Genomic DNA, 18,505 nt, shown 5'->3' on the forward strand with positions numbered 1-18,505 from the left:
CTCCTAAAAAAGGGAAGAGCGGTACTAAATCAAATTCTCTGACTCAATCTGATCACAGGAGTGACACTCTAGTACATCGCCAGCATAACTGACTCTGGCAAGAACTGCGATTCCGAGATAAAACACATAAACAAAACAAACATAAACACAAACAGAACAAAACCAACAAGAACACATAAACCTAAACAAAATTTCCAAAATAACACAAACTCTTTTCATGACCATTGTCTTTAGTGTTTTCCCCAACTCAACTGCTTAGTCACAGCTCCAGAAAGCTGTCCTCTTTTCCCACTAAGGAAAGGCTTAACTCTGTGGGGCTTGGTATTCAAGTGTTCCCTTTGTTTCGATTCCTTGCCTTCAACCCCAGCTCAGCCGTGACTACCTTCAGGTCTCATAGAACATCCTATGCAACTGGTGCATTTTACATTCTCACCACAGAAAGTAACTTGTCAATTGTACCTCCACACTATTAATTGAGCCATAAGGGATCTCTGGCAAAACTGAACAAAATGTTGAGAGACAGAGGACAGCATTTCTATGAAATTTGTTGTCAGCATTACAAACGACCTATGTACTACAAAGATATCATTACATAGACATCCATTTAAAAGACATGTAATTACTGGATTCCTTCTTTGCATATAACCATTTTCTACTTTCTGATTTACAACTGATTTATAAAGCCCGGGTCCACTTTTTCAAATAAAACTGCCTTTTTTTCTTCAGCCACATTTGAACTGACATCTTTAAGATGTTCACTTTAACCTTTACATAATTGGTAACTCCAAATACATAAGAGACAATGACAGAAGCATCAGAAATATATAAAAAAAAAAAAAAAATCATGTAAAACTTTTAGAGCCTCTGAAAAATGATAGCAAAACTGGGAAGAGAAAAAATGAAAAAACATTGAATGATATTGCACCACAACTTTTCTAATCCTTTTTCACCTCCTGTTTCTGGTGTGCTTTAAAATGGGTACAACATCAGTAGATTACTGGGCTTCCCTGGTGGCTCAGAGGGTAAAACGTCTGCCTGCAATGCTGGAGACCCGGTTTCTATACCTTGGTCAGGGAGATCCCCTGGAGAACGAAATGGCAACCCACTCCAGTATTCTTGCCTGGAGAACCCCACTGACATGGACAGAGGAGCCTAGTAGGCTACAGTCCACAAGCTTGCAAAGAGTCGGACACGACTGAGCGACTACACTTTCACATCAGTCGGGTATTATCATGTGTTTAAAAATCTGCAACAATCTGGTAAAAAAAAAAAATCTGGTAAAAATGTCTGCATTGAAGGTACATATCCAGCTGTTCTAATTCATGGTGTGAGTAAGCTTAAAGTGCCCTGGGTTTTCATGGTTATTTGTGGCCCTGACATGCAGGCTGCTGATCATTCTTTTCCAACCAGGAATTGAACCCGTGATCCATACAGTGGATGCTGAAAATCTTAAAATACTAGACCACCAGGGCAGTGCTTTGGTTTCATTTCCTAGATGATCTGAAAATCCATCAAAGTACAGTACGGACTGGTATGAACACAATAGATGCAAAAGACTGACTAGCAACTAGTAAACTGTATAATGTAGGTGAACGTGTGATTGCTCACTTCCACTTAAAATTCAGTTTCTCTGAGTGTCTGAAAACGCTCTTAATAAGGATGTTGGTAAATGAAAGATCTTGAAATCTGTTTCCGAGGGCAGTGATCCGGTTTAGACTTCCTAAAATGTGCTCCTGGAATTCTGAACTTCTACCTTGGTGTTCAAACACTCATTGATGTTTTTGCACGTTTGGTTTCTACAGTACATTTTTACCACAGAAGTACCAAAAGAAGAAGAAGTCTAACAGGCCTTACAAGAGTATAAGCCATACTGTCATTCCAATTACTCGATGGGCCTGTCTCAAAAGTCAAGAGATACAAATCAATAAAACTTTCACTTAAATACATTCATAGCAGAACAGTGAGACATGGAAGAGTCTTATCATCACTAATTCCTTACCAAGATAAACAACCATTTCCCACAAACTCCAAACCAAAACTTTGTCCTAGAGTGATACAGGACAATTAATGTAACCTCTAAATACACGGGCAACAAAACAGGCCTTCATTTTAAGAATGCTTTGCAGTGAACTAAAATTCCAGTGCTTCAGCAAGCTGGCTTCAACATGCTTTACTTCTATTAATGTACCAGCCTTGTGAGGCAATACACTTTAAACCTGTCTGCTTAACTTCTTAATACTATCACTGTACACCCCCTTGCTTAATAAAGGCTCATTATGGAGTGCCCACTGTCAAACCTAACTGATTTAAAAGACAAACAAACAAGGATCCAAAGAACTATAAAGTTTTTGAAAATTTAAAAAGGTTGCCATGGTGGATTCTGAATATTAAGGAATATTCAAACTCACGGATACATAGGCCTCAATATATATTCACGTGTTCAACCTTCTGAGACCAAAAACGGTAAAACATCTGACTACTTTCATGTACAAAACATTAAAAAGCATACACACACACGGTTCAGCCTTGACTTACACCTCAGGGTCTTCACCCTCAGCTGCAGGGTCCTTAAACTGGATTTCATCATCATCTTCAGTTTCAAAGGTATCTGTGTCACTAAGTTCCACTAAAAATACAATAAGAGCATACGCTTAAAAATATAAAATCAAGGTGTTACTAGATTAATTGCCTATTTAAAGAAACAATACTGGATTACTACTAAAACACTGAAGTGTACAACAGACTGCTTGTAATCAAACTTCGATTCAACAGTTTCATTCCAAGAAAAATCTTCCCAACTGCAAACACATCACAGAGAACAAACTCACAATGAAACTGCTAAAAGAAGTTCACTGCCAAGTAAGTATTGATCTGATTCCCAATTATCTTACTATTTCTTAAACGACCTAATTGTCATCAGAATCTTCACTCTTACTTAAAACCACATAACTTGATAATAAAATGCACTCTAATAGAGTAAGTAAAATTGCTATCATGTTCAAAATATGCGTTTAGTGCACTTCCTCTTTTTGGTTACTAGAAGTATTTTCATCTTTCCAAGCTTACTAGAGGAATACTTTTGTCTTTAAAAAATAAAAGGGATATCTTTTAAAAGCACTCTCCACAAAACGCCACAACAGTACTCTGTATACGAAGAAAAACTGAATACTCCTCCACAGAAATCAATACCAGTACCATAACTGTTGTCATCGAGTAGCTGAAACCAGCTATATAATCTCTTAAGCATTGTTAAGAGGCATTCCTTTAACAACTCGTATGTATAAGTCTAGAGCCCGTAAATTTTTCATTCCCCACCAAAAGAATATACTGCAGGAAGATAATCCATTACTAAGTTCTTAATATACTGATATTTAACACATACTTAAAGAGGATTGAAGCATATTTGTAAAAATACATAGAGAGAGAGAATCCTGAAACAACTGCTTCACCTAAACACTAACTAGCAAATGCTATGAGAAGACAGGGAAATGTAAAATCTTTGATAATAACTACCATATTCTGGAAGCTCTCCATAAGCCTTCAGACTTCTAGCTTCATCTGCACTGTACTTTAAGATTACATCTGCTCTGTTATCCTTGGAGAGGAACAAGGAAGGATCAAAATTGGTTATGCAAAGAATCATCAGCTGTCTCATAAATTACTTTCAGATAAACACACTTATGTGAAACCTCACCATTCTCTCACCTTTCTTCTATCATCCGCACACACACGCGCACACACACACACACACACACACACACAAGTCCTCGTGATGAAGTCTGCATGCATGACCAAATAAAATATAGACTAGGAAAATGATGTATATAATGCACTGAATCAAAAGTACGAAAAGGAAACACGGCGGCGGGGCGGGGTGGGGGGGGGAGTGCTGTGGCACTACTGTCCTTGTTCACTCTCTAACACTGTAGTTCTAAGTGAAGGTGGTATTGTTACCCAAGAGAAACCTTTCTATCACCCACAGTTCTTAGAGTATCTTACTGATTCGCATTGTTTGTGGTGATTTAAAAAGATACCTATATTCTCCTAAAACCTGACAGGCTTGGAGTGAAGTCCTTGTGTGTTTATAAAGCTCTTCTGTGTGCTTCTGATGCAAATATGCCTGTGAAGTACTGCCCTAACAAAGTTCACTTTTCTCCATTTTAAAGACGCCCAGTCACTGACAGAGCAAACAATTCTGAATGCTTACAATTAACCTAGAAAAGGCCTAAAGAAAGGCAACTGAAAATATCACAGTCATAAAACTGCAGTGTAGTAGAAAGCAACACTTCTCAAACTATAATGTGCACAAAAAAACATGTAGGTATTGTGTTAAAACTCTCAGTGCAACTCAGTAGGGAAGAGATTAGCTAATAACGTACTAAGATACTTCCACAGAGTGGGGGTGCTACTATTATCTTTACAATATGATTTCAGTAACAAGGGTTTGCAATTATCCACAGCAGATTAAAAATCAGAAGAGCTATTTGTGGCTATCACTTTAAAGTCAGTACCTTAATCCCTTATAGGATTAATATAATTGTGGATACACTGCCCGAGAAACAAAGAATTAAACTGGGAACTAACAATTTTTCCATTCCTTTCCGGGGTTATATGTAGTTCAACTAAAATAAATGGACATGAAAATGATGCACATTTACAGAGTCTATATTTTTACTCAGCACATATGAAAAATGGAAAGGTTATAAATGGATGATCCAGATCACAAAATCATACAAAGGAAAAAAATTCAGTAAAGTTTCAGGATATAAAATCAATATGCAAAAGTCAGTTATAATAGTAATGTGTCCATACTACGCAAAGTAATGTACAGATTCCATGCAATTCCTATAGAAATTCAAGTAGCAGTTATTTTCAGAGACAAAGCCATATGGAACCGCACACAATCCTAACCACCAAAGCAACCTGGAGGAAGAATAAAGCTGGAGGACACACACTTCCTGCTTTCCAAACACAACTGTCCCAACAATATGTCTCCGGCATTTCACCAGTAATATGGACTCTTGGGACAAAACTCATCACTCAGAAATAAAATTTTTCAAAGACAATCAATTAAAACCCATGAAGGGAACCAAGATCTCAGTGCAGAAAAGACATCCTCTCCAATAAACAGTACTGGGAAAACAATACTTAACATATAGTGGACGCCTTTCTTACACCACAAACTGCCTAAAATTACCCTGGAGTAGATCAGAGATTTAAACAGGCCTGAAACCCTCAAACTACTGGCAAGAGAATGCAGTGCAAAACTACCAAGTGCCGCTCTTGCTCTTTGCTTTTTGTATAGGACACCAAAGCCATAAGCAACACAAGCAAAACCTACTCAGTGGAACTACATCACACTAAATCACTTTTGCACAGAAAAGCAAATTGTCAACAACAACTACAAAAAGACAGTGTACTAGATCGGTAAAAATATTTGCAAATGTTATGACCAATGAGGGCATAACATCCAATGCAGATAAATCCTGCCATCTGGAGCAACTAGGATGAAACCGGAGGGTAGTGTGCTAAGAGAAACAAGTCACACAGAGAAGGCAAACACTGTAGGACCTCACTTATATGTGGAATCAAGACTGAAGACACACTAATCAAAGTTCAGGGATGCTCCTAACCTCTCAGCTTCGAGTCACCTGGATTTTCTGCACGAGCCTAAAATGAAGAGCTATCAGTCGCCTGGCTTAGTATCAAAGGTATACCACTGCAAGCACAGGGCCTGAACGCAGAGGATGAGAGGCCTGCTGGTTTTTAATGAAACCTCAAACACGGGCTGTCTGTGATGTTATAAAGAAGCATCCAGTGGCCACAGGCAAGGAAAAGATTCATGCCTTACACAATCTGTTTCAGAAATCACTCAACAAACAATGGCAAGAAAAAAGCCCTGGGAGAAGAAATCGGATCTCCCGTCTCACCATGTTATATTTGCACTTTTGAGATTTCAACAAAAACAGAAACAAGAACGAACATGGGACGTACGAAGAAAAAGGAAAATGTGTTCGCTCACATACCAGAAAATACGTAGGCAATACAAAGCATGACTGAGAAAGCCTACAAGCTGGACTTAACAGAGACATTACCTCGGGTAGCATGTGTAAGAAGAAGACAAGAAACAGTGTGCATAATGTGGTTTTAATTGTGAAGAATATTGCACTAGAGAATCAAGACAAACTTATTCTTTAAAAGAAAACTAGTGGAGATAAAAAAGTCGCTTTAATCACTAATAGAACGATCACACCAAAAAAATCAACAGGGAAACAGAAGACTGAAATTTACAAATCAGCACATCGTAATTATTTATAGGAAACATGACTTGATAATAGAATAGAGAGAGAAACATGACCTGATAATAGAATTATTGCACTTAAAATTTAACTGGGCACATGTGATGGGTTTGACTTCTGTCTCACAAGTCTTAGTACAAACACTGAGGTCATAGCGGGCAACTAACAAGTAGCTTTTTAAGCATTCATCTCAGATTTATAACATACACTCTAAATCACCTAGTCTATGTCTTACCCTTCTCCTACAAGCCAAACCCCCCCCCCTTGGAGATTAGAGGTTTTGCCTGACTTAATTGCATCATCTTACAGCAGTGATTTCTCAAACTGCGATTTGAGACCTTGAAATTTAAAAACTGCAACTGAGAACCCAACATAAATTACTAAATTTTTTTTTAGTGAGTAATAATGCTAATGAAAATCACTCTCATATGCTACTGTTCTATTTCAGCAAAGGGTAGTTTACAAAAGTATTTAAAAAGAAAAATGGGCGGAGTCCTCTGGCGGTCCAATGACAAGGACTCAGGGCTTCCTCAGATGTATTCTGGGTTCAATCTCTGACTGGGGATCTAAGATCCCACGAGCTTCAGCGCCATCAAAAATTAAAGGAAAAGACAAGTGAAAGGAAAATGAATAATCTAGCTCTGTGAAATATATATCATAAAATATGAAGATACCTTCTCATTTTACTGCAGATACTGAAAACGTCAGCCTGCACCAGAATCACTGAAAACCTAGCACAGAGGCCTGACTACACCTGGACTTTAAAGAAGGACAGAAGGATGAGCTCTAGTATTTATCCAAAATTATAAGAGAATATTTATTACTTATTATATTTAAAATAAAGAAAGAAACAACCAGTCTTCCCACAAAACACATGTACCGTCAGCCAGCCAGAATCCTATCATCTTAAACACTGTGGATCATAACAAATTTGGATGCCAGAAGGATGAGACTCATAACTGGCTAGAACAGGTCAAATGCATTTTATTGCATCATCTAGATACTGATATTAATGATTCTTAAATTCAAGATTATAAACTTACACGTAATTCTTACCTGATAGTCTCGAAGACCAACCAATATAATATCTGAAGAATTTATCCAAACCTATAAAAGAAAACTCATGGTATATTGTATGTAAAATGCAAACAATAGTGTTCAATGTAAAGCAATACTTAATACAAAAAATATAATTCATTCGGTCTGTGAGAAATATCTACTAATGAATTATGGCAAAACTACAGATGAGTGTGTGTGTGTATGTGTCTGTGGTCTGTGTGTGTGTTGTGTGTGCATGTGCATGTATGTGTGTATTATCTGTGTGTGTGCTCATGCCTAAGAGCATCTGAATGTACAAGAGAATAGTTCTTTGTCACGTGAATTACTTTTATTCACAAATCACTCTGGACATTTTCAGTTCTTTTCAACAAATGAAAATAAGTCATCTACACAAATATAGTCATCTAGTTACCAGTTGACGTCAATTCAGGTTCCCAAACCACTAACTGGAAGAGAATGACTCAAGAGAACAAAACTGATTTTTAATCCAAAAAAGTAGGGTTGAAGGAACTTTTAAACAATATGGTCAATCAACGTGCCAAAATTACTAAATAAGATGCTCTACCATGTTCCAATTTCAAATGTTCCTAACAACACATACAGCTGTTCCCACAAAGCAAAGTCTTACCCAGGACCAAACGTTAGGTTTAGTTAACAATTAGACTTCTGTTGTCTGAAAAATAATCTTCAGGTGTTTTATTTTTCTTGCTTTCTTTCTTTCTTTCTTTCTTTCTTTCACGGCTTACCATTTCCATTTGGTTCATACACGGACTCTGTCTGTTTCCGCAAGAGCAAACATTTCTGGCATAAGTCCAGTCTAGGTGTCACAAATCATTCTTTCTAAATCTAAGTCCTAGTATTAAAGTTATCAAGCATTTTCTAATTTTATGCGTTTATATTGCCATATAAATCACTATTCTTGAAGTCTTCAAGAATTCACCAAATTCAGTCACTTGGAAGCACAGATAAATGTTTTAAAGGTAAGCTTTGGACTAAAGGAAAATATACCTCCACACTGACCTTTTTTCTCAAGCTTCCTCGGATATGACATATCCTTGTCACACCGTCAAAGCACACTGCTTCCAACCGTGCATTTCCCAACATTTTGGTTACCTGGGCATACTCTTAGGAAGGGGCAAAAAAGAAAAAAGAAAAACAAAACCGTAACATACTGTCCAGTTTTCCTAAAAATGCAACACTTGTGATTAAGTTGGTAACTTCCCTGTGAGTGCTAACTTTAGACCAAACCATAATTTAAAACAGAACAAAAGGTTCAAGTATGACAACAAATGAGAGCTGTCTCAGGGGACATATATTAATGTTATCCACAAAAATGGGAGAATTCTTAGTCTCTCAAGCAATGTCTACGGTCTCATTCAGCTAAACTGATGCACTTATCCTCTTGTTTTCTGAGCAAGTAAAAGTTGACAAAAGTGAAGCAGTTAATCCAAAATCACAAACGTTATTTCCACGAAAAGCTATCGCTACTGGGTATATTTAAGTCATCCACTAATTTGAGAAAATCAGTTCAGTCTTTGTCTTCACGACTGCATGCTCTACCTCTGCACACCAAAGTGGCTCACTTCAGACTGCGCCCTACATGCTGGCTTAGCAACCTCTCACGCTGCATATTTGCAAAATCTTGCCTCTCCTTTCCCTCATTAACTCTACTGATAATCAACAGCAGGCTGATCACTAACGAACATTTGCTTGAGGACACACTGATGCTTATTCTAAGTCCTTAATAGAGTATTTCAAGATAAAGCGTCAAATGCTTAAAGACAATTCTATCTAAGCATAGTCAAGAGGCCACCAGATTCTACTGTCAGTTGAAGACACTGACATAAGCATTAGCCAGCACGGGATGACGTCTTCTTGACTTTAAATGACAAACGCAGGCATCAGAATAGAGAAAGAAACAGGCAGTTAATATAAAGCAGGTACATTACTAAAGGTTTACTAAGGACAAACATCAAAGTGACAGCCACTGCAGCCACAATATTAAAGGCGACTGCTCCTGGACCTTTCAGGTAGGATATAAATAAAGTCCCTGATGATTATACCGTGGAAGCGAGAAATAGATTTAAGGAACTAGATCTGATAGACAGAGTGCCAGATGAACTACAGACAGAGGTTCGTGACATTGTACAGGAGACAGGGAGCAAGACCATCCCCAAGAAAATGAAATGCAAAAAATGCAAGATGGCTCTCGAGGAGGCCTTACAAACAGCCGTGAAAGAAGGGAAGTGAAAAGCAAAGGAGTAAAGGAAAGACATACTCATTTGAATGCAGAGTTCCAAAGAATGGCAAGGAGAGATAAGAAAGCCTTCCTTGGCGACCAGTGCAAGTAAAGAGAGGAAAATAAAAGAATGGAAAAGATTTCTTCAGGACAATTGGAGATACCAAGGGAACGTGTCATGCAAAGATGGGCTCCAGAAAAGGCAGAAATGGTATGGACTTAACAGAAGCAGAAGATATTAAGAAGAGGTGGCAAGAATACACAGAAGTGCACAAAAATGATCTGCCCGACCCAGATAATCACCAAGGAGTGATCACTCACCTGGAGCCAGACATCTTGGAACGTGAAATCAAGCGGGCCTTAGAAGTATCACTACAGACAAAGCTAGTGGAGGTGATGGATTTCCAGCTGAGCTATTTCAAATCCTCAAAGATGATGCTGTGAAAGTGCTGCAGTCAATGTGCCAGCAAATTTGGAATACTCAGCAGGGGCAAGGGGACAGGAAACGTCAGTTTTCTTTCCAATCCCAAAGAAAGGCAACGCCAAAACCTCTCAAAGTACCGCACTGCTGTACTCATCTCATACGCTGGCAAAGTAATGCTCAAAATTCTCCAAGCCAGGCTTCAACAATACATGAACTGTGAACTTCCAGATGTTCAAAGCTGGTTTTCTAAAGGCGGAGGAACGGAGATCAAATTGCCAACATCCACTGGATCATGGAAAAAGCAAGGGAGTTCCAGAAAAACATCTATTTCTGCTTTACTGACTATGCCAGAGCCTTTGACTGTGCGGATCACAATAAACTGTGCACAATTCAAAAACGCTGGGAATACCAGCCCACCTGACCTGCCTCTTGAGAAATCTGTACGCAAGTCAGGAAGCAACAGTTAGTGGTGGATGTGGAACAACAGACTGGTTCCAAGTAGGAAAAGGAGCATATCTAGGCTGCACATTGTCAACCTGCCTATTTAACTTCTATGCAGAGTACATCACGAGAAATGCTGGGCTGGATGAAGCACAAGGTGGAATCAAGACTGCCGGCAAAAAAATTCAATAATCTCAGATACGCAGATGACAGCACCCTTGAGGAAAGATTCTCTTTATGAGAGTGAAAGAAGAGAGGGAAAAAGTTGGCTTAAAGCTAAACATTCTGAAAACAAAGATCATGGCTTGCGGTGCCGTCACTTCATGGCAAATACATAGGGAAGAGTGGAAACAGTGGCTGACTTTAGTTTCGGGGCCTTGAAAGCCACTGCAGATGGTGACCGTAAGCATGACATAAAAAGACGCTTGGATGGAAAGTTATAACCAAACTATACAGCATATTGAAAAGCAGAGACATTCCTTTGCCAACAAAGGTGCATCTAGGCAAAGGCTATGGTTTTTCCAGCAGTCATGTATGGATGTGTGAGACAGGACAGTAAAGAAAGCTGAGTGCTGAAGAACTGATGCTCTTGAACTGTGGTGTTGGAGGAGACTCTTGAGAGTCCCTTGGACTGCAAGGAGATCCAACCAGTCCATACTAAAGGAGATCGGTCCTGGGTGTTCATTGGAAGGACTGATCTTGAAGCTGAAACTCCAATACTTTGGCCACCTGATGTGACGAGTTGACTCTTTTGAAAAGACCCTGATGCTGGCAAAGATTGAGGACAGGAGGAGAAGGGAACAAGAGAGGATGAGCTGGTTGGATGGCATCACTGACTCAAGGGACATGAGTCTGGCTAAACTCCAGGAGTTGCTGATGGACAGGGAGGCATGGCTTGCTGCAGTCCACGGCGTTGCAAAGAGTTGGAAATGACTGAGCGACTGAACTGAACTGAACTGCTCCTTGGAAGAAAAGCGATGACAACTCTAGACAGCATGTTAAAAGGCAGAGATATTACTTTGATGACAACGCTCTGTACCGTCAAAGCTCTAGTTCTTCCAGTAGTCATGTATGGATGTGAGAGTTGGGACCATGAAGAGGGCTGAACGCCAAAGAGTTGAAGTGTATCAACTGTAGCGCTGGAGAAGACTCTTCAGAGTCCCTTGGGCAGCAAGGAAATCAAATCAGTCAATCCTAAAGGAGATCAACCCTGAATATTCACTGCAAGGACTGCTGCTGAAGCTCCAATACTTTGGCCACCTGATGCAAAGAGTCGACTGCAAGGAGAAGACCCTGATGTGGGAGGGAAAGCAGGAGGGGAAGAGAACAGGACAACAGAAGATGAGATGGTTGGATGGTATCACAGGATTCAAGGGATATGAGTCTGAGCGAATGCAAGGGTATGGTAAGGACAGGGAACCCAGGTGTACTGCCGTTCACGGGGTCCCGCAAGGGTCACAGACATGGCTTAGTGACTGAGAAACAACTCCCCCAAAGAGATTCTTGTCTCATCTGTCATTATCCTGAAAGGTAAATGGGATTCCAACTATGGACAGTCCCTTGCATCACAGGCCATGAACCCAGCTTAGTACTCAGGGCTGCTACACAGGAGAAAAGAGCAAAGAAAAGATAATGATAATTTAAAGACTGGCCCTGAAACACACTTCTAACGTAAGGAAAAAATATGAAGGTCAAAGACCAGATTATCTTTAGAAACACATCATGTTTCAAATGATCAATAAAAATATTTGTGTTTGTTCCTGAGCGTGTGTGTGTGTGTGTCTGTGTGTTTAGTGACTTGCACTATGCAGGAATAACTACATGGCTTTGTTATGAAGTGCTGGAAATGACTGAAACAAATGGACAAATGTTTGTGGTGGTTATATATACACCAGCTCAACAACAGAGAATAGAATTTTCAATTGAGAGAAAGGTATGCACAAGAACTGAACAATATGCTAACTTCAATTCATTTCAACATCCACATATGGCTCCTGGCTATTCCTGAACAGGGGTTTGCCCAGTGGCTCAGCCATGAAGAATCCACCTGCAAACGCAAGAGACAAAGGAGACAACGCACTAGACTTCCGGGCCAGGATGAGCCTGTGGAGAAGCAAATGGCAACATACTCCAGTATTCTTGCCTGGAGAATCCTGTGGACACAGGAGCCAGGTGGGCTACAGTCCCCGAGATCTCAAAAGAGTCAGATGTGACTAAGCGCAAGCATTGGGGCTAGAACTGAGTACCTACCAAGTGACAGTATAATGCTAAGGTTAAATTTCCTGTGACCATGCTACTGGAGTTACATAGGAGAAAGGCTTCGCTCTTAGGAGATGGAATATTTAGGGCTAAAGTCCATAACTGTATGTAACGAGACCCGCCTAGAAGAAAGTTTAATATGTTAGGAGGACTTTGACAAAGGAGGCAAGAATATACAGTGGAAAAAAGACAACCTCTTTTAACAAGTGGTGCTGGGAAAACTGGTCAACCACTTGTAAAAGAATGAAACGAGAACGCCTTCTAACACCATACACAAAACTAAACTCCAATGCAGTAAGGATCTAAATGTAAGACCAGAAACTATAAAACTCCCAGAGGAGAACATAGGCAAAACACGCTCCGACATAAATCACAGCAGGATCCTCTATGACCCACCTCCCAGAATATTGGAAATAAAAGCAAAAAGAAACAAACGGGACCTAATGAAACTTAAAAGCTTTTGCACAACAAAGAAACTATCAGCAAGGTGAAAAGACAGCCCTCAGATTGGGAGAAAATAATAGCAAACGAAGCAACAGACAAAGGATTAATCTCAGAAATATACAAGCAACTCCTGCAGCTCAATTCCAGAAAAATAAATGACCCAATCAACAAATGGGCCAAAGAACTAAACAGACATTTCTCCAAAGAAGACATACAGATGGCTAACAAACACATGAGAAGATGCTCAACATCACTCATTATCAGAGAAATGCAAATCAAAACCACAACGAGGTACCATTACACACCAGTCAGGATGGCTGCTATCCAAAAGTCTACAAGCAATAAATGCTGGAGAGGGTGTGGAGAAAAGGGAACCCTCTTACACTGCTGGTGGGAATGCAAACTAGTACAGCCGCTATGGAGAACAGTGTGGCGATGTCTTTAAAAACTGGAAATAGAACTGCCATATGACCCAGCAATCCCACTTCTGGACATACACACGGAGGGAACCAGATCTCAAAGAGACACATGCACCCCAGTGTTCATCGCAGCGCTGTTTATAATAGCCAGGACATGGAAGCAACCCAGATGTCCATCAGCAGAGGAATGGATAAGGAAGCTGTGGTACATATACACCATGGAATATTACTCAGCCATTAAAAAGAATTCATTTGAATCAGTTCTAATGAGATGGATGAAACTGGAGCCCATTATACAGAGTGAAGAAAGCCAGAAAGATAAAGACCAATACAGTATACTAATGCATATATATGGAATTTAGAAACCTGGTCTAACCATAACCCTACATGCAACACAGAAAGAGAGACACAGATGAACAGAACAGGCTTTTGGACTCTGTGCGAGAAGGTGAGGGTGGGATGTTTTGAGAGAACAGCATCGAAACATGTATACTATCAAGGGTCAAACAGATCACCAGCCCAGGTTGGATGCATGAGACAAGTGCTCGGGGCTGGTGCACTGGGAAGACCCAGAGGGATCGGGTGGAGAGAGAGAGGTGGGAGGGGGGGTTGGGGTGGGGGAATACATGTATATCCATGGCTGATTCATGCCAATGTATGGCAAACACCACTACAATACTGTAAAGTAATTAGCCTCCAACTAATAAAAATAAATGAAAAAAACAAACAAACAAACAAACAAACAAAATGGTAGGAGGAAAATGTGCATGTTCCAAAAGAAAGAATAGAAGAAAGCACTGAAAATTAGTGAGTCTAAGTTATAAACAAAATATGGGAGTTGCACTCATATTTCATCTCCTCTGTGGGCTTAGCTAAATATGAAAGGGGAAAAAGTAAGTGCTTCAGTCAGTTATTTTACTCTTATTTTAGTCTGCACTTACTCAAGTAAGAGATAGTCAACTATTCTGTTACTTTATTAAATATGATCATGCACTAGTGACATTGGAGTACTGAGGGGCTGAGGTCTTGGCATGGATTTCTCATACTCTACTGAAAAATGAGTGCAAAAGTAGGCGATTTTCAATGTTGGCAGCCAGGCTTACTCTGCTCCAAACACTACAATTCACTGTCATTTATACCATGGTTATCCACAGAGTAAAAACAGGACACCTTGTTTACAGAAATGCCACATTGTAAACCTGCATGAGAAAAGAAATAGTGTACAATAAATTAATACAGAAATTATGGAGAAATATAGGGCACTGTAAATGGGGAAAAGATGGAGATACGAGGGGCTTCCGTCGTGGCTCAGGGGTAGGGAATCCACCTGCCAATACAGCAGACACTGGTCTGACCCCTGGTCCAGGATGAACTCACATGCCTCCCAAAGACTGAGCCCCGGTGCCACAGCTATTGCGCCTGTGCTCTACAGCCTACAAGCTGCAACTACTGAGCCCATGCACTGCAACTACTGAAGCCTGGTCTCCCAAGAGCCTCTGCTCCACAAGTGGAGAGGGCACCCCGATGGGAAGCTCGTGCATTGCAGCTGCAGAGCAGCCCCTGCTGTCCTCATCGAAAGAAAAGCCCATGCGCAGTAAAGAAGGCCCAGCACAGCATAAAAAAAACAAAAAGAAAAACACATAAGCAGATAAAAATCGTTTAGATGAAGAAAAAACAAGGGAGTTATGAGACAACTCCTCAGCATTATGACTAAGACATGTTTCAGATCAAACTGTGAAATTCACATTACTAGAAAAGGTATAAGTAAAGAATTCTTACCTTGTCCATCTTCTTTAAAGACTAGGTCTCTATTTTTATATTCAATCTCCTTCTTACCCTTACGCTTGTTTCTGCCTCCTTTACCTAAGTGATTAAAAAGTGAATAAAAATTGAAATCTAATCATCTGTATAATAGTTTACAAACTCAACTGTAAAACAAACAAACGTAAGCTTTGAAACTTTACAAAAACACAGCGGAACAAACAGGTTATCATTTAAATACCAGGAAAATATTAACAGACCTCAAAAGAGATTTACAATTTAACCTAACTTGCTTACCGATTAGCCGCTTACCAATTGCCAATGATGTTCTTCTAAATCACTTAACAGCTAATATCAACCACATAACACATTACCAGAGATAACCATTAGCATTTTTATTATCCATGCTTTCCACTTAAACCTGGATTCTATACATTCTCTTCCACAATTTACTTTCCAATTAATAAACCGAGACTACTCCATATATCTGTAAAGGAATGGAAACTGAAAAATCATATGTAGAAACGTCTTCAGTTTGGCATGAGCGTTAGCAGCTGGTTTAAAAGTCCCACAGAAGGAAGACGGGAGCCACCCAAGGCTGGACTGAAGATAACATTAACAAAAATGTATTGAACATCTATTAAGCACCAAGCTGTACTAAGTCAGCATTCATAAAGTCAGTCCTATTCTCTTCAGGATACACAACCCAATGTGGGCATCTGAAACTTCATTCCTAAAAACAGAGGAGGAAACAAGGACTGTTTCTCTTGTTACAAATGCACACTTATTTGTAAGCTAAAAGTGAATTAAATAGATTAGAAAAAAACAAGTAGAAGTGGTTTGTAATTTACCTAACACATTATGAAAAAGAGGTTTCTAGAGTTTGCCTGGATAGTTAGCAGGAAAACATTTGCTTGCTAGAGAAAGGCTGTGCCAGTTGGTTTGGGGAATGTAGAGAGCACTGAACTCAAAGGTGAAAAATTTGACCCAATGTGGCAAACCTTAAGGAAGCCTTGAGAGCTAACATGAAGTGTCAGGAATGAATAATGAAGAGAGGTTTGCCTCTCGTGCAATGTGAAATGTGGTGCTACTCTGAAGGAGATATTCTCACTCCTAGCAGTTCCAGTTTGCCAGGAGGCATTACAAGAATATTAAACATGACACAAGAACAACTCAGGTCTCTAAAAAGGAGAATTCAAGGACTGACTGTCCCAGGGCTCTGCTTCAGTTAGTTTAGAAGTACCGTTTTGGAAGTTACAAGCAGAAGTACTGTCAAATCTGGTTATTTGTGAACTGTCTGACTCAGAATAAAGACAAATAGAAATACACAGTGCCAGCATCTATTTTACTGGATAAGAAGGCTGAACACGTTGGGATATGTGTGCGTTCTAAAGAAGGTTAAGGTTTGTGACAGGCAGAAGAAAGTAAACTGGCAGACATGAACCTAAACGTGCAACAGCGTTTTGCCTCCGTGTTTGCAAAGCAGTCTTTTCACCAGTAGTCAACCGCGCACAAAGTAAACTACTGACAAGTATTTACTAGACCCAAAGAGAGAATCAGTGTGTCACAAACAACAGCTAAGGGAGAGTCTTCGGAAGGGATGAAAGCCTCAGGGACGAAGCCTCAGCTGCCCGAAAGTAGCCTTCTGCCAGTTTACTACCGGCCTGCAGTTAAACTGGCATGAATCCAAAACTAATCGTATTTTCAGCTCCGTGTAAAACTGACAAAAGCGGAGAGGAAATTATCCCGCTATGTCTACAGAGCGGGAGGAAGCAGGAGCCGCTTCCTAGCTCCTCTGTGGACTGTGGAGTCCGCTCAAAGACCTCAGCCAACCACACGACGGAGAAACTACCACTGACCGCGGCAGAGCAGACCCTGGTGCCGGGAAGCCGAGTCATTACCTTTATTCTTGGGCATAGCTGCAACGGCAGGCTCACTGTTTCCAAGCAGCTTCCGGTGCCGCTGCCGCTGGCAGGTAATCCTCCGAGGTTTCCAAGGAGCTAACCTACACACTCCGACTTGAGAACTCGCGCGAGAAATCGGAGCGCAGCCACGCCTAGCGGCAGCAAAATGGCGACCCAGCCAGTGTCACGTGGTTAACGTCACTTTCCCCGCCTCTGACGCTATGGGCCTATCCTCCAAGCACATTCTCTTCCGCCCTACGGAGCACGTGTAGTCCAAACCCACTGACTTCCTGGCACTCAACAATGTGAGGGACGCTGTGACAGATTGCAGTAGACAGGTATAGATTTTTGGAGAACACTGCGCTGAGCGAGATGTGTCAATATAGTGGAGACCGCATGCATTTCCCCAAATAGAAACCGCTTGAGCTGACTCAAACTACTGAGTAGACTTTTGCTATTTTGTAATAAGTGCTCTTGACCATTTGCTCTCTGATCGTTTCTTTGTTTGAATTGTATGTGTTGTCTTCCTTCTTGGAGAAACAAATTCCACCAGGAGGCTTCTGTTAGAAATATGGTACATAGTACAGTGGTGGAAGAATTAAAGAGAAAGGGTATAGATGTCTCTCAAAAGATTGAGCCCAGGATCATTACAGACCCCTCTCTTAGGTCCACCAAGATTGGTGTATCCAGATGTCGTATCCAGTGTCAGATGGGTAGAATAAAGTTTAAAGTTAGTGTAAACAAACAAAATAAATGGATAAAGAATAAAATTTAGAAATATCAAAAACTTTCTCTTCAGAAATAAAATGTTCAGGATTGTTTTTCATAGTGATGGAGTGATGCATAGTTTCACCTATTTTAAGTATGAGGAAACATTCGGGACTACGTGTTACTTCACTTGAACTAATTTATGCAAGACGCCCTACCTTTTGACGTGAGAAACCACTATTGTCCATGTGCTTTAACCACTAAAGAAAAGTCACTCTTGATCGACTTAAGGAAAGACGTCAAAATCTACTGCAGTTGTCCATCAGCAGTGCATGCTTGAGAAACTCCGGATGGGAAAAACAAGATGAAGCATTTCTGTGCTTGGGTCTATGGGTCCCTAGATGGTTAAGATGAATATGGGAATGGAAACTTTAGTGATTCCACATGCTTGCCTAGAGAAACGCTACAATCTCTTGCTTTCAATCCCTGTTTGTTTGGCGTGTTTTTTTTTGTTTGTTTGTTTGTTTGTTTTTTTCTTTGTGATTATC

The 18,505-nt window shown here is 40.2% G+C and overlaps 1 protein-coding gene across 1 annotated transcript; it reads right to left on the minus strand.

Moving 5' to 3' along the window:
- Positions 1 to 2,531: 2,531 nt before the first annotated feature.
- On the minus strand, positions 2,532 to 17,262 carry LOC133053602 (eukaryotic translation initiation factor 1A, Y-chromosomal-like). Its single transcript, XM_061138155.1, has 6 exons — positions 17,247 to 17,262; positions 15,364 to 15,447; positions 8,379 to 8,482; positions 7,356 to 7,406; positions 3,514 to 3,595; positions 2,532 to 2,626 (listed from the first exon to the last, which is right to left on the minus strand). Exons 1-6 carry the CDS (start codon positions 17,260 to 17,262, stop codon positions 2,532 to 2,534), a joined length of 432 nt encoding a protein of 143 aa, XP_060994138.1.
- Positions 17,263 to 18,505: the final 1,243 nt, after the last annotated feature.

The sequence above is a fragment of the Dama dama genome, chromosome Y (assembly GCF_033118175.1).
Source record: "Dama dama isolate Ldn47 chromosome Y, ASM3311817v1, whole genome shotgun sequence".
NCBI lineage: Eukaryota > Metazoa > Chordata > Mammalia > Artiodactyla > Cervidae > Dama > Dama dama.